The sequence below is a fragment of the Bufo gargarizans genome, chromosome 8 (genome assembly GCF_014858855.1).
Source record: "Bufo gargarizans isolate SCDJY-AF-19 chromosome 8, ASM1485885v1, whole genome shotgun sequence".
Taxonomy (NCBI): Eukaryota; Metazoa; Chordata; class Amphibia; order Anura; family Bufonidae; genus Bufo; species Bufo gargarizans.
Genome location: NC_058087.1, coordinates 34,480,082 through 34,496,750, shown reverse-complemented (window position 1 = coordinate 34,496,750; position 16,669 = coordinate 34,480,082). Strand labels below are relative to the sequence as shown.

Genomic DNA, 16,669 nt, shown 5'->3' with positions numbered 1-16,669 from the left:
TGGGCGTGTCAAAGAAACAGCAACAGAGACAGTGATTGGGGAGTGTCTATGTAACTAGCTGGGTGGGAGGAGCTATAGACTAGCCGGGTGTTGTTAGGGGCAGTGATAGGGCACCGTCTATGTAACTAGCTGGGTGGGAGGAGCTATAGACTAGCTGGGTGTTAGGGGCAGTGATAGGGGAGTGTCTATGTAACTAGCTGGGTGGGAGGAGCTATAGACTAGCTGGGTGTTAGGGGCAGTGATAGGGGAGTGTCTATGTAACTAGCTGGGTGGGAGGAGCTATAGACTAGCCGGGTGTTGTTAGGGGCGGGCCTGGAGGTGTGGCAGAGGAAGGAGAAGTGCATCATGGGTTTGGTTGGATACAGCAACAGGAGGTGGTACATACAGGATGGAAAGAAACCAAAGTGATTTGTTTACATGGGGGAAAACGGGTCAGGAGAGTCAAAATGGAAAAAAAAAAGCCTGGAGAAGATGTACATTAGGTAATCAACTACATGGGCACGTCTGTTGAAAACCATAGGAATCTTGGAAAATCCCTTTAAGACATTATTTTTTCTTGTAGTTTCATGTATTACTTTGCATTTTGTGCAGCACACATGCTTTGTAACTCATAAAAAACAGAATTAGAAAACACAGTTAGTTTAAACTAGAATAATAATTTAATCCAGACCACATTTAATATTCGTCATAAATATGAAATGACATTAGACAATGAAGATGAAGTCATTATTTGTAATCAACAGTAACTACATGCATAAGAATGGACAATGAACATCTTTCACTTCATAGTAGCACAAAATAAATAGAGAACGTTTCCATCAAAATTGTATTTTTTTGCTTTTTAAAAATATTTTCTTAATTTGAAATGATGTATTCAAGCATCGCCTTCAGTATTTACGAGGATTTCCTTCTGTAAATCACTTGATGATCACACCGCTTCATGGCTTCAAAGAATATAAACTCCCAGCAGCTCAGCCCTGCATATGTAGCTCAATTAGCCGCCCAGCAAACACAGCCACGGTCCCAATGATACAGACAAACATAAAAACTGCTAGGAGAATGTGATCAATCACCATGGCCGAGAATATCCAGTCTTCTGAAGCCTGTAAAAATCATCAATTATTTTAGACTTGTAAAGTAGTTACTGCAGATAGGAGTAGTAATAATGATTTATGTATTATGCACTTCTATTCAGGTATCCACAAAATGCATATGGCCTAAGAATATAAGCAATACAGAGAATTTAGGAGCTTACTGCCTGCTGTTTTACATTGAGCTCAATAATACTACAGTATGCAGTAAAGTCTTAAGCTCCATCTAGTGGTGACTACAGGAAGACAGCATTGCATTTTTTTAAACTTATAAGGGTTGTGTTTATTACTGATGGCCTATCTTCAAGATGGGCTGTGAAATTCTAATCGGTGGTGATTCTACACCCTGCACCCTCACCAGGGGTGGGAGTTGTTTGGGAGTAGCTCCAGCACCAAAAGCAGTCGACAGAACTACACAGCTCCATCCATTGTGTAGTGGACAAAGCTTGTTACTGCAGCACTGCTCCCATTGAATTGAATGGGGGCAGCACTGCACTGTCTAGCTCCGTCCACTACAAAACAAGTGAAACTGTGCAGTTCCATTGCCTATTTCTGGATCAACAATGAGGCAGGGGTGTGAGGTGTCGAACCCCTGCCGATCAGATATTCATAGCTTATTCTAAAGATACGCCATCAATGTAAAAGCAGTGGACAAGCCCTTTTAAAGGGGTTTCCCATGTGGACATTTTTGGATTGTCACAGAATATGCCATAAATGTCTGATAGGTGTGAGTCCCACCTCTGGGTCCCACTTCTAACTTGAGAATGGGGAACTGTCTTATACTGCCATACATGAAAGTGACCATGCATGCTTACCTGGTACATTCACTTCTATAGCTGAGCTGTTTTCAGAACTCCCATGAAAGTGAATGTAAAGAGAGTCACAGGCAAGGCCACCTCTCCATTCCCAGCAGTGCAAAATGAAACACCCTGGAGCAGGTCCCAGAGATGGAACCTGCACCTAACGGAGATCTTGTGGCAGTGCCGGACTGGTGTGCCTAGGGCCCACCAGTAAAATTTATTTTGGGGGCCCACCGTATGGATACATTCACATAGCACCTGCTCACACAGCAGCAACATGCTACCAGATGACTGAATATGGGGGTCCCTGCAGCAACTTTGAGAAGGTAGGTCCTGGGGAAAAGAGGACACTGGCAGCTAGAAGTCATCTCAGCTCTGATCGTGTCTAGAATAATAAACTGGGAGTTTCTTTAATATCTATCAAGTTTTTTTATATGAACATAGGCTGGATGAGGTGCTGTACATTGAATGTATACATATAGTGCAGTAAGTCTACTGTGTTATTATGTGCCACTTGTGCAGGGAGTGGGACATAGGGGCCCACCTTGATCAGGGGCCCACCGGGGATTCACCCGTACCCCTGTGGGCCAGTCCGAGCCTGTCTTGTGGATATGTCATACATGTCCAGATGGAAAAACCCCTTTAAGGGTACTTTCACACTTGCGTTTTTCTTTTCCAGCACTGAGTTCCGTCACAGGGGCTCTATACCGGAAAAGAACTGATCAGTTTTATCCCCATGCATTCTGAATGGAGAGTAATCCGTTCAGTTTGCATCAGGATGTCTTCAGTTCAGTCGTTTTGATTGATCAGGCAAAAGAGAAAACCGCAGCATGCTACGGTTTTATCTCCGGCAAAAAAAACTGAAGACTTGCCTGATTGCCATTTTTTCCCATAGGAATGTATTAGTGCCGGATCCGGCATTCAGAATACCAGAATGCCGGCTCCGTCCTTCCGTTCTGCGCATGCGCAGACTGAAATAAAAGGTGAAAAAAATAAATGCCGGATCCGTTTTGCCGGATGACACCGGAAAGACGGATCCGGCATTTCAATGCATTTTTTAGACTGATCAGGCATTTTTAAGACCGATCAGGATCCTGATCAGTCTTACTAATGCCATCAGTTAGCATACATTTTGCCTGATCCGGCAGGCAGTTCCGGCGACAGAACTGCTTGCCGGATCTCTCTGCCGGAATTGTGAAAGTACCCTAAGTCTATGAAAAAAAGAGCCCTGTCTGCTGTAAAGATAGAGAAGGATCAGCGCAGGGTTTTGAGCCTATTTGGGTGGACCTTCATTTTCAGCTGGGTAGTTGTTAAATGAACAAGTCATGGTTTAGAATTTTTACCTTATTGGATTCTTGGTCTGAATTCATGGACTCAGCAATATATTTAACTCCTTCTATAGCGTTCTTCACATCAGGGTTCTTTAAGACGGGAGACTGATAGGTATCTGTGGCAGGGCTCAGTTTTCCTGAAATATCTGAAATATCAATGTCTTCAGTGAAAATCTTCTTTCCTTTTTTATCTTGTGAAGGCCGTTTCATTGTAGAAAAGAACATCATGTTTGGAATGGTTTCAATGAAAACCTGAGAACATATGACAGCACATAATGAGTAGATGCGTGGGTGCCAATCAATTAGCTGCCTGCACAATCAGGACTAAAGAGAGGAATTTTTCCACTCACGACTATTTGAAAAGTTACTGCCTGCTGCTAATAAAACTGTATTATTATATTTAATAAAAATATTCTTGCAAACATCTCAGAGGCAGGTTAAAGAGGACCTGTAACCTCTCCTGACATGTATATTTTAGTAACTACTTGCAGAATCTATTCTCATGTCACTAGGTTGTTGTCATTCCTTTATTATTCCTGCTAGAAGTTATAAATTAATTTTTCAAAGAAGGTCCAGCTGGGTGTTACCAATTTGGGTGTGTGTCCCTGCACAATCTTAAGCCTCATGGAGACGTCTGTCAGATACCGGACTGGCATCCTACTGAGTGCAGGAGCGCATGGCGTCATTGGTTTCTATGACGCCGAGCGCTTCGTGCCGCCGCTGCTGTACAGTAATACACTCGTATAGATCATACTAGTGCAGGCATGCTCAACCTGCGGCCCTCCAGCTGTTGTAAAACTACAACTTCCACAATGCCCTGCTGTAAGCTGATAGCTGTAGGCTGTTCGGGCATGCTGGGAGTTGTAGTTTTGCAACAGCTGGAGGGCCACAGGTTGAGCATGCCTGTACTAGTGTATTACTATACAGTAGCAGCGGCACAAAGCGCACGGCGTCACAGCAACCAATGACGCCATGCGCTCCTGCACTCAGCAGGATGCCGGTCCGGTATCCGTGGAACTATTATTATAGCATTACATATAGGAGAATGCACCAAGAGGTTATGTGACCATTGAAAATGATAACCCTGCAGGCCAAAAGCCACTGTAACTATATAATCCATGCTGCGGATGCTGGAGAACCTCTTCAGAGAGGCAGGACTACATGTCAGTCAACACAGCGGTAGGAATATTTTGTAAAAGCATTCAGTCTTCTGCAGGGAGAGACGCTGTAAGTAAGGCCTATGTAGCGCCAGCATCTGTATAATCATCAGGTTCTGACATCACAAAGTGATGTTTAGAAAAATATTACATACAGGAACATTTCTACTGATGTGTATTATAGAAAAGTGAATGCTTGGAGACTATTGACTATTTTAATCTAGAATGGATTGTGACTTATTGCAGCTCACCTTCCTCACCCACTGAGGCATGATATGAGTACTGGGGGTACGGAAATGAGCATTGATTACAATGACTGTGATGACGATGGAAGCAATGACGAACATCATGGTGAACAACATGTATTTTCCTATTAGCGGCACTGCACTAGAAGTTGATGGGATCAATTCGACAATGACCAGAAGGAACACGGTCAGGGACAGCAGGACAGAAACACTCAGCGTTATCTTCTCGCCTGCCAATGAATAGAAAATAGATACAGAGGGGGTCATTTACTAAACATGTACAAAACTCAAAACTTTTTGACTTTTTGTGCCTCTCTTGACACTTTCTTTAAAACTTGCAGGAGCTTGGCAGAAGAGACGGGCCATAGCCTGACACACTTGCTATAATCTATGGCAGAAAAGTGGCGTAAATTAAATGTGAAATCTACACCAGCTCCGAGTTGGCATAGTATTCCGTTTCTGGTGGTGGAGTAGACATGGGTGCATCAATTCATCTCATCAAGCAGAGTTCTACATGTGTGACGGGGTGTCCCCAAAGATGAGGATGAGCCTCGCGCAGCTTTGATTGACAGGGCTGGAGATCTTTGCTGTCCCTGACAATCTTGCGCCTGCACTGTGCAAGTATATAGGCTCTGCTTCTGCTACTGGAGCAGCGACTGTGCATGCGCCACTATACTTCTAGGTACGGGCGCATGAACAGTCATTGCTCTGAGATGTCCAGCCCTGACAGCAGGGGGAGCGTCCTTACCTTCATGCACACCCTGTCGCAGGTGTACCACTCTGAATCGATTCGCTCATGTCTAATCCAGTGTCATAAACAAAAAGTGTTTTCCCACAGGAGACATTTTATGGTATTTCCACCTAGCCATAAATGACTGATATGTGTGGACCCACCTCTGGGACCCTCACCTATCAGAAGAACGCGAGACCCCATGAAGCATCTCATCTAGCACCACCAAGAATACATACCTGAACCTGTGGGCAAATAGAAGACTAAACCAGTCAAAAAGGAGAAGAGCAGGCAGGGAATGATGACATTAACAATGAAGTAAAGTGGAAGGCGCTGCAAAAGGAAATGATAGGTGATATCCAGATATGGGTTATTGGGGCAGCAATCATAGACCACGAAGTGCTTCCAGCACTGGTAATCCTTCATGAACCATTCTCCACTCTCCATGAAGCTGTTCATATCAGGACGGTCGCTCTCCTAAAAGAGATTATTGTAGATACATTTCCTCAATAAATAGAAAAAGTTATCTAAAATGTAAAAAATAATAAAAGTATATAAACACAATACTAATAGCATATTGCTTTGTCTTGTCATATACCGTAGGTAGATCTAGAACCTATGGAGAGTTCAGCTCATGGACTGCCGTAGGTGCTATGCTCCTTACCGGATTTATAACAACCAGTGATCCATCAAAGGTCCATGTCCCCAGTTTCATGCTGCAGTTCTGCTGGTCAAATGGAAAATGTGTGACGATCATTTCACAGTAACTCTTGAAGATGGCTGGTGGATTCCATACAATTTTTCCAGTATAATCCACGAGGGCCTTAGTTTCTTGGACGATTGCAAAGTCACCGTTTGCACTATGAAAAGAGATAACATCATGTCTAATAATAATCCTGGTACCTTTTACCTAGGAAAATAATACCTGATTCAGTCTGCTGTGTTTGCCGATTGGTGGTGTCATGCTGAGCCATAAAGTACTAATAAACTAATATTAGAAAACAGAAGATATCAACATCACTTCATATCAAATACAATAAAAATAATAATCTTTAGTTATATAGCGCTGACATATTCCACAGCACTTTACAATCAGAGGTAAAGGCAACAAACAAAGTCAACAATGAAGACAAGAGGAGTGAGGGTTCTGCTCACAAGAGGTTGCATAAAAGGAAAGATTGTGTGGTCCAGCAATGTTAGTTTAATAGGGGAGTATATATACAATTGCATGAACCAGCTACCTATCTGGTATCTGTAGTGCTTCTGAGTGCATAAGGTGTGATGGATACTGTTGGATGAAAATATCAGGTTCTAGAGAATGACGATGAAAGGGCGTTGAATGGAGAAGTCAATTAGGGGATGTGATAGGCCACCTTAAAAAGTTAGGGAGCACCTAAGACTATGGATGTTGGGAATTGACCTAATTGCTTGGTGTAGGGCATTCTAGAGAACTGGTGCATCTCGAGAGAAGTCGGGAAGCGAGCGGTTCGGATTATGGTGAATGTTAGTTGTAAGTCAATGGCAGAGCGTAGAGCACAATTGGGATGGTAGACAGAAATGAGGGAGGAGATGTAGGGGGGTGCAGCACTGTGGTGAGCTCTGTAGGTGAGAATCACTCTGAATTGAAACCTATACTGTATGGGCAACCAGTGCAATGACTGGCACAGTAGCGGTTAGACAGATAGGTGACCCTGGCTGCCGCATTAAGTATAGATTGGAGAGGTGAAAATCTGGTGAGGAGGAGAACAATTAGTAATGAGTTACAGTAATCAAGTCGAGAATGGATCAGGGCAACAATGAGTTTTTGACGTTTCCACAGTAAGAAAAGGGTGGGTTATGGAGATATTTATGAGGTGCAGGCGGCATGAGTGAGTGATTGAATATAGGGGGCAAAGGAAAAGCTCAGCGTCCTTGTGCTACCTTTAGGCTATAATACTGTATTATGGTACTTTAAATATAGACATCACAGTCTTAAAGTTTCCCTATTGGGGCATATTGAGGGGACCCCCCTTGCTCTCGATCCCCTCTAGGAGCCAGAGCAGAGATGCTCTGGAAGCATCAAGCCCTCTCTGCCTTACATGTGAATTACTGCCGTCTAATACTAGGTTTTCTCTGCATCCCTCTCTGCAGACATAGCCATCTAAATCGCCCTACACAATAAACTACTTCCAACACCATGGACAGACGGACACAACAGGGAACGGAGAGACGCGTCAGATGCAGTGAAGAGGCTCAGCGCTGGAGAAGCACATGCTGGATTCTGGCCTTGGCAGTAACTCTGCACTCTACTTTAAAATTCTTTATATTTGTATGGACAAAATAAAAAAGTAAACAGTCTTACTTGTTGTACAGGACTAAATCAGCATGCCAAATTTCACCAGAAAGAACACGGATTTTCTCTATTCCTCCATATTTTGATGGGTCCCATTTTAAATTAACATCCACCCATTGCTAGAAAAATAAATAAATAAATGAAGAGCAGGGTTTGTAGACCACCAAATATGAGAGCGTCAAAACTATTCACGGGTAAATTTTATCTTCTTATACATGTGTTCAAGGGATGAAACTACAGGTACAGTCAAATCTGTGAGGGTCAGGAAACTAGGACCAAAACAATCTAGAAAGTCCAAGCTCTTAAAGAGGTTACATGAGAATAGAAAATCATAAAAGTCTGTGTGCAAGAGCTGTAAACGTTTACCATCAATGCCAGGCGATGTTGTTTGTGAGCAAAGGGTGTGTGCGGTACTAGATTATAATACTATAATGTTATTATGTCTTATTTTATTCAATACATTACTATGAATTTACAAAATGCAAAAAATATTCCGTGACAAACCTGTTTGAGGCGAACATTTGTGGTCACAATTTGATTAACTTCATCCTTGAAATAAGAAATCAGGATATGAGAAAATAAAGGAAGCAAAATATTCCCACTGATTCCTTTAGAAACTTCCATCCTCAACACGTAGAACGTCTTATGGGACAGACTATACGTAGCGATGACATATACAATGATAATAATCTCTGGAGACAGAGGATATCTAAAGGAGGTATGGAGATAGCAGTCCTACCCAAGCTCCCATGTAAGAGAAAAACTCAGATATAGATTTTGCATTGGGACCAAAGAGCATTTACTTGTTCCAACCGCTCATTGACCATAAACTTCTTCCCCAAATTATCTTTATTGAAATATTCCTACCACATCAATCAGCTGAATCAGCTGGAGGCCGACTGTCACCACAACGGCGTCTCTGAACTTGTGAACAGGACGAACAACTTTGTTGTAGTTTTCTAAAAGGTCCTTAAGCAAACGAGATTCATCTTCAGAGGCGAGAACGGTTCCAGCTACACAGAAGGAAAACTCCAGTTAAAAGTGAATAATAATAGTAATAATTATTCTTATTATTTGCAATAACTTTATTTCAAGCCTTTGTGTGACAGTTCAGGTTTGTGGCCTGAAGTTTACATACAGTTCATATTTCAAACTTTCAGTGGTGAAAACGGCACAAATACAATATAATGTGGACTTTTCACAAGACCAGAAGAAGAGTGAAAACAATAGAAAAAAACAAATCAATAAAAAAATGCCTCAAAATAATAAAAAAAAAATACATTTAATTACAGTGCAGAATTTATAAAATTATATTTTAGGCTTTTTCCTATTTATTCTTTACCCTTACATGTATTTTATACATTTTTTTATGGCTGTCTAATGATCCAGAATATCTAACAACCCGGAACCTTTCAGGTCCCAATGATTCCAGGAATTGCTGGTACTACACTGCTTTACTTATAGACCAGAGCTGCATTCATAATTCATCTGACATCAGCATTTACATCATAGAGTTGTACATTTTAGGAGATAACCCGTTAGAAGTATCTCTGCTGACAAAATGGTGACTGTTTCCAGTAGCAACCAGCAGAATTGTGAATGCAGTTTTGGACTATAAGGGCTCTTTCACACTTGCGTTCTTTTATTCCGGCATAGAGTTCCGTCGTCGGGGCTCTATGCCGGAAGAATCCTGATCAGTTTTATCCTATTGCATTCTGAATGGAGTGAAATCCGTTCAGGATGCATCAGGATGTCTTCAGTTCTGGACCGGAACGTTTTTTGGCCGGAGAAAATACCGCAGCATGCTGCGCTTTTTGCTCCGGCCAAAAATCCTGAACACTTGCCGCAAGGCCGGATCCGGAATGAATGCCCATTGAAAGGCATTAATCCGGATCCGGCCTTAAGCTAAACGTTGTTTCGGCGCATTGCCGGATCCGACGTTTAGCTTTTTCTGAATGGTTACCATGGCTGCCAGGACGCTAAAGTCCTGTTTGCCATGGTAAAGTGTAGTGGGGAGCGGGGGAGCAGCATACTTACCGTCCGTGCGGCTCCCGGGGCGCTTCAGAGTGACGTCAGGGCGCCCCACCTTTGCTAAATATGCTGGTTAAAGCAACTGTGGATTCGTCAGACCTATCCATAGGGCTCCATTATCCTGTCAGCTGTCAAAAGAGTACCTTTTTGGCCCCCATCATGCCGTTATATGTTCGTATAACTTTTTTGTTTAAAAAAAAAAGTTGTATAGCATAGTGTAGTAGACTACATTCTGTATACCATAAAAATGTAAAGCATATGGTATACTTTTTATAACATGATAGCTTAGGGGGTGAGGCATGCCGCTGTATGCCTATAGCATGTCTATATAAGCAACAACTATGTAACCTAAAATATTGAATTTATAATCTTAAAAATAAACTATTAGTAAATAATATTTTCAAACATTTTTATAGGAGAGAAAGCAGTAAGAAGTTCTCCTCAATATTGCTGAAATTATCCGCTGCAGATCAGACATTAGTGAATTAGTAAATACCATGGCTGCCATATTTTTAGATACCTTTACTGGAGGTCTACTAGTCACCCTACAGACAGTAGAAAGAACCAACGACTCATGTTTCAGAGTGTAGAAAGATAGCTAAAAATACCCATTACCTTCACCTGCAGCTGCCAGTCACACACATTACATTCTACATCTTCATGACATGTAGAAAGCAGTGTAAATACGTTACAAAAAGTGAGCAAAAAACAAAACAAAACATTGTATCAAGAAATACAAAAAACTCCTGAACAAAACATCATTTTTTCTTCTTGGTTTTGCAGAAAATAAGGGAGCAGAAAAGCATTACAAATGTGAAAACACATACACGAAGGTCTATATATGTCCACATTAAAATGAAGGACAAGGAGACAACAGGGGGGACATGCAGCAGATGTGTGAAGGTCGTGGACAAGGAACGGCTTTAATTGCATAGAAGATACCTAATATTGCGTTATCAGAATGAAACAACATAGATGTGGAGATTTGTAAGGGCTACCGTACCTGTTACGAGGAGAATAAAATGTGTGATGGTGAAAGCCATTTCCTTCCACTTCTGTTAGCTTTGTTCCTCTCTGGTTACATGTCTGGAACTCTTCCTCGGAGAGGCGGACTCTGCGCCTTCCCGTCCATCCATCAGGAATGATGTTACTGGCACTATAGTTGCCTCACACCTGTTCACAGAGACAGCTGAAGATTTCGGATGACTCCACAGCATGTGACAGGGAATCCACATTATGATTTAGATCATTAGATGTTAAAGAGGACCTCTACCCGCTCCTGACATGTCTTTTCTGGTAACTGCATACATTCGGCGTATAATAACAATTCTAGAGCATTTATTCTTAGAACTCTGTGTTGTGCATTTCCTTTATTGTTCCTGCTAGAAGTTATGAATGAAAGACTGCAATGAAGGTCCAGATGGGTGTCACCAGTTGGGGGGTTGTCCAGGCCCTGTCTGACATTATCTAATCAGTGCTGCTAGTGATTAGACTGTGCAGGGACACACAACCAAACTGGTAAAACTCATCTGGACCTTCATTGCAAAGTGCTAGCAATTCATTCATAATTTCTAGTAGGAATAATAAAGGAATGGCATAGAGTCATAAGAATTGATGCTCCAGAATTGTTATTAGGAGGGGAATGTAAGTAATTACTAAAACAGACCTGTCAGGAGAGGTTACAGGTCCTCTTTAACACAGTCATACTGGCCCAGAGGATTCTCTGGTGGACCCAGGCTCTGATGCAGCAGTGGGCCTGAAACGTCCAGAAAAAAATAACATTTGGACTTGCCTTTGGAGATATTTACTTGCCAGTAGGGTAAAAAATTTTTTGATCCAAAACCTATTAGACATAATCATAAAAAAGGAAAAACAAAGTTCCGGTGTCGGCACTGCTGCTACTTCTAGGGTGGACCGGAGTTTATCTACATTGGTGTGTGATACTGTGGGCGGTGCTGTGCACTTGTAAAGGACAATCCAAGTTTGTGAAAATAGATAACAATAACTTGCGGCACTCACCCAATTTTCTTGCAGCGTTTTATTCAAGGCATAAAAAGAAGGTTGCGGACGCGGGCATACACTCAGTCACAGGCGGCGATGGCCGTTTCGCGCAAACTGCGCTTCGTCTGGCCACTAACGTTAGACATTATTGATGTTATAGGGATTGGGCCCCGAGAATAATTTTCTCTGGTGGTTCCAAGGAACCCCAGTATGACACTGCTTAATGCGCTTTCTGGCAACACTTTGATTATCTGCAGTTTCTATCCATGTTGCTGACATTTTTGAAAAGCAGATGTCAGCACAGTAGGCAGGAAACACACAGACAGTGAGCCCTGACTGGAACCCAGTCGGCTATCCCTGCCCACTTGCAGTGCAAGTCCTAAGCAGCAAGTCCGCAACTGGTCGACATTCCCTGTTCCGCTAAGTGCAAGACAAACACACACCGAGACGAGGAAACACAAAAACTTGGTTGTACAGGAATGGGTCAGAACCGAGCAAACAATACAGTACCAAATCAGAAGACAAAGGGAAGACAGAATAGCTAAGCCGAAGTCAGAACCAGACGAAGCAGAGAGTGGTCAAAGACAAGCCGAGGTCAACAACAAATAGCAATCTAATACGCACAGAACGGAACAGGGAGCACAGCAAGGGAGTAAAACCAGTCTCATTTGTCATTTTCTACGCCTGTTATAGACTTAGAAAATTATCTAAATCTACCACAGCAAGGGAGCTGGCGTAGATGTAGGCTGGCGGTGGATGCACCTACAGTGCCTTGCAAAAGTATTCACCCCCCTTGACTTTTTTCGTGTTTTGGTGTCTCACAACCTTGAATTAAGGATTGTTTGAGGATTTGCATAATTTAATTTACAGAACATGCCCACAAAAAAGTCAATGTGCATAACTATTCACCCCCCCTAAAGTCAATACTTTGTACAGCCGCCTTTTGTGGACATCACAGCTCAAAGTCGCTTTGGATAAGTCTCTCTGAGCTTGCCACATCTTACCACTGGGATTTTTGCCCATTCCTCCTTGCAAAACTGCTCCTGCTCCTTCAAGTTGGATGGTTTGCTGACCACAGATTTTCTATTGGATTGAGATCTGGGCTTTGACTAGGCCATTCCACCACATCTACATGTTTCCCCTTAAACCACTCAAGTGTTGCTTTAGCAGTGTGTTTTGGGTCATTGTCCTGCTGGAAGGTAAACCTCCGTCCTAGCCTCAAATCACGCACAGAGTGGTACAGGTTTTGCTCAAGAATATCCCTGCATTTAGCACCATCCATCTTTCCCTCAACTCTAACCAGTTTCCCAGTCACGGCTGCTGAAAAACATCCCAAGAGCATGATGCCGTCACCACCATGTTTCACTGTGGGGATGGTGTTCTTTAAGTGATGTGATGTGTTGGGTTTGCGCCAGACATAGCGTTTTTTTTTATGGCTTGAAAAGTTCAATTTTAGACCAGAGCACCTTCTTCTATACATTTTGGGAGTCTCCCACATGCATTTTCGCAAACTCACAACGTGCCTTTTTGTTTTTAGCTGAAAGAAATGGCTTTCTTCTGGCCACTCTGCCACAAAGCCCAACTCTATGGAGCGTACGGCTTATTGTCATCCTATGTACAGATACTCCAGTCTCTGCTGTGGAACTCTGCAGCTCCTCCAGGGTTACCTTAGGTCTCTGTGCTGCCTCTCTGATTAACGCCCTTCTTGCCCGGTCCATGAGTTTTGGTGGGTGGCCTTCTCTTGGCAGGTTTGCTGTTGTGCCATGTTCTTTCCATTTGGTTATGATAGATTTGATGGTGCTCCTGGGGATCATCAAGATTTGGATATTTTTTTATAACCTAACCCTGACTTGTACTTCTCAACAACATTGTCCCTTACTTGTTTGGAGAGTTCCTTGGTCTTCATGGCAGTGTTTGGTAAGTGATGTCTCTTGTTGTATATATGATGACAGATCATGTGACACTTGCACACAGGTGGACATCGTTTCACTAATTATGTGACTTCTGAAGGTAATTGGTTGCACCAGAGCTTTTATGGGCTTCCTAACAAAGGTGGTGAATACATACGCACCTGACAATTTTCTGTTTTCTATTTCTAAACAATAGTTTTATTTATATATTTTTCTCATTTCACTTCACCAACTTAGACTATTGTGTTCTGATCCATCGCATAAAATTCAGATTAAGCCTTTCACACCCAGTACCGTACATGTATGGCGCTGGGCGGGTGTTTAAAGATGGCGCCCGCTTCTGCCCACTGCAGGTGCCATAGCCGCGGGTGTACGCCTGCTTCTTTTAGCAAACACCCGCGGCTCATGTCCGCAACCGGCAGTAATGCCGATTGCGGACACTTAACCCCTCAGATGTCATGGTCAATCCGGACCACGACATCTGAGCGTGCTGAAACCGAAATTGCGCACTTTCAGTTGCCCTCCAGGTCCCCCTTGTAGCGATTGGAGGAGCCAGAGCGTGTATGCAGCAGCCTCTATCTTTATGGATGACAGGAGCCTGCTGCATAGTATTTCCTATGGAGCCCGTGCCTGTAATAGGGCTCCATAGGAAACTAGTAAAATCTGAGATTCCAATGCAAGTGCATTCGAATCTATGATAATAACAATCAGATGATTGATTGTTATAGTTTTCTATGGGAACTATAAAAAAAAGTGTAAAAAAAGAGTTTAAAATAAAATGAAAATAAAAGAACAATTTTTTTTAAAAAATACACATCATCGGGGATGACGTGATGACGTAGCACGCTGCGTTGCGACTCCTTCTCCCTCCTACCTCGCCGCCCCATGTGAACCACGCCGAGACAGGTCCTACCACGTTGATCTGATGCATCCATAGTGGCCGAGGCTGAGACAGGACCCCTAGAACGCTCTCCCACTCGGGTAAAGTATTCTTCTCGGTCAGCACCCCCTGGACGTTTCCCACGGGACTGGCGTCTGCACATCTTCTGGACTGCCATGCTCTCTGCCCCTTGTTCTGGCTTTCCCTACCCTTGGATGTTACTTGGACAGAGGTTTGCGGAGCTTTCGCTCCATGCTATGTTTGATATCCTGGAGTGATTTGCCTCCCCTTCTGTCTTTGGAACCTACCGCCTGACCCATTGTGACTGTGTTGTTTCCCTGCATCAGTTGTCTTTTGTCTGCCCCTCATTTATAAGCATTGCGTTGACTTGAAAAGTCCTGCATATCCCTGCCTGGCTCGTCTGGTTGTGGGCATCTGGCTGCAGGCTGGAAGCTGGGGACCTGTGTCCCCCCCCCCTATACTCCTCAGTGTATGTCTGAGTCAGCCTCCCCACCTCCTTGTAATCAGTTCCTCCACCACTAATTTTAAGTAATTACTGCTCCAACCCCCCTCTAACTAACCCCTCTGCTTCTCTTATATACTGTCCTCCCTCTTTCATTTACAATCGTATGTCAATTCCACGCTGGCCCTGCTGTGGATGAATCTTTTAAATAACAAGGTTGCTGACGTCTAGCTGTGGGACTGGCTTCAATTAATGTCAGAGGACGAGAACCCTAAAATGAAAAATTTATTAAAGTTATATATAAAAAAAAAGTTTGAATAAGAGGACAACCTGAGAGAGAAAAGGGGAAAAAGACAAGGGGTGGTGCTCTGCTGAACACACACACAACACACAACTACTAAAACAACCCAGAAAGTCTCAGATTCTGCAAAAATCTAACAATTTTTAAAATCTCCAAAAGTCCTAACTACAAGTGCTGGGCAGAAAGGATTCCATGATTATCGATTTTGAAAAAAAAGGGTGGGTCTAGAACGAAGGACACATAGGAGGATGATGTTCAGCAGGCAGGGGGGAGAGAGATAATCAAAACGCTCATACTAAAGATGAACCCTCTCAATTAAAAGAAATCTTAGCCGCTGTGAAAAAAAACTGAGAATTAAAGATATTTTAACCCAACTTGATGGGGCAATCCAAATTGATGTGGTCTTGATAAAAGACAACCTTTCTAAAATCCGAGACAGAGTGACTACTATAGAAAAAACGGTGGAGGTTTTGGTAAAGATGCTAAAATCAAGCTGACATCAGAGGGTAACACCTTCAAATCAAAGATGGTGGACTTGGAAGATAGGTCCAGGCAAAATAATGTGAAAATCTTAGGCTTACCAGAGGGCATGGAAGGGGACAATTCTGGAAATATGTTACAAACTTTAATTTTGGAGAAGTTCGGGAAGGAGTATTTTTCGCCTTTTTTTTGTGTGGAAAGGGCCCACAGGGTCCCAGGGGGTAAACCAACTTCCGGGAGACAACCTCGGATACTGCTTGCGAAGATACTTCTCTCCCGAGATAGGGACATGATTTTGAGAACGGCGAGAGAATGCCCCTCTATCTTATATAATGGAAATAAACTCTTGTTTTTCCCGGATTTCTCTAAGTACACTCAAGAAAAGAGACGTAACTTTGCTGAGGCTAAGAGACGACTTCGCTAAAAGGGCATTAAATACTCTTTTGTTTTTCCGTCCAAATTATGAATAATTTTAAAGAATAAAATACTTTTTTTTTTGAGTCTCCAGACTTTTTAGTAGACTGGCTCGACCGGAATGATATTTGAATGTTTTCTTTCTCCTGGGGGGTCGGGATGGAGGGTAGGTGCTCTTAGGTGAGAGTTCTGTCCAATGAGGGTAGTGGATCATGGGGAGTAGGGTGGGGATTGGGGGGGAGGAGGGGGATGTAGTCTATGGGAGGTCTGGGGGGATATGGGAGGGAATGCGGTGGGTCTCTCTTGAGGAGGATGAGGGGAGGTCTCATTGTTCTTTTGCTTTTTTTTCCTCTTTGGTCTTTTGGGGCTTTGATTTGGTTGAGTAAGTGTCAATTAAAATATTAACTTGGAATGTTCGGGGAATTGGTGATAGGCTTAAAAGACAAGCGGTTTTTGACCTGGTTCAGACCCATTTTTCTGCAATTGTGTGCCTAGTGGAGACC

The 16,669-nt window shown here is 42.9% G+C and overlaps 1 protein-coding gene across 1 annotated transcript; it reads right to left on the bottom strand.

Moving 5' to 3' along the window:
• Nucleotides 1–652: 652 nt before the first annotated feature.
• Nucleotides 653–10,878, bottom strand: LOC122945609 (acetylcholine receptor subunit alpha-1-A-like). The gene is made up of 9 exons (XM_044304721.1): nucleotides 10,721–10,878; nucleotides 8,554–8,699; nucleotides 8,191–8,235; nucleotides 7,696–7,805; nucleotides 6,019–6,214; nucleotides 5,594–5,831; nucleotides 4,631–4,854; nucleotides 3,235–3,474; nucleotides 653–1,103 (listed from the first exon to the last, which is right to left on the bottom strand). Exons 1-9 carry the CDS (start codon nucleotides 10,758–10,760, stop codon nucleotides 972–974), a joined length of 1,371 nt encoding a protein of 456 aa, XP_044160656.1. The 5' UTR covers nucleotides 10,761–10,878; the 3' UTR covers nucleotides 653–971.
• Between the last annotated feature and the right edge of the window lie 5,791 nt (nucleotides 10,879–16,669).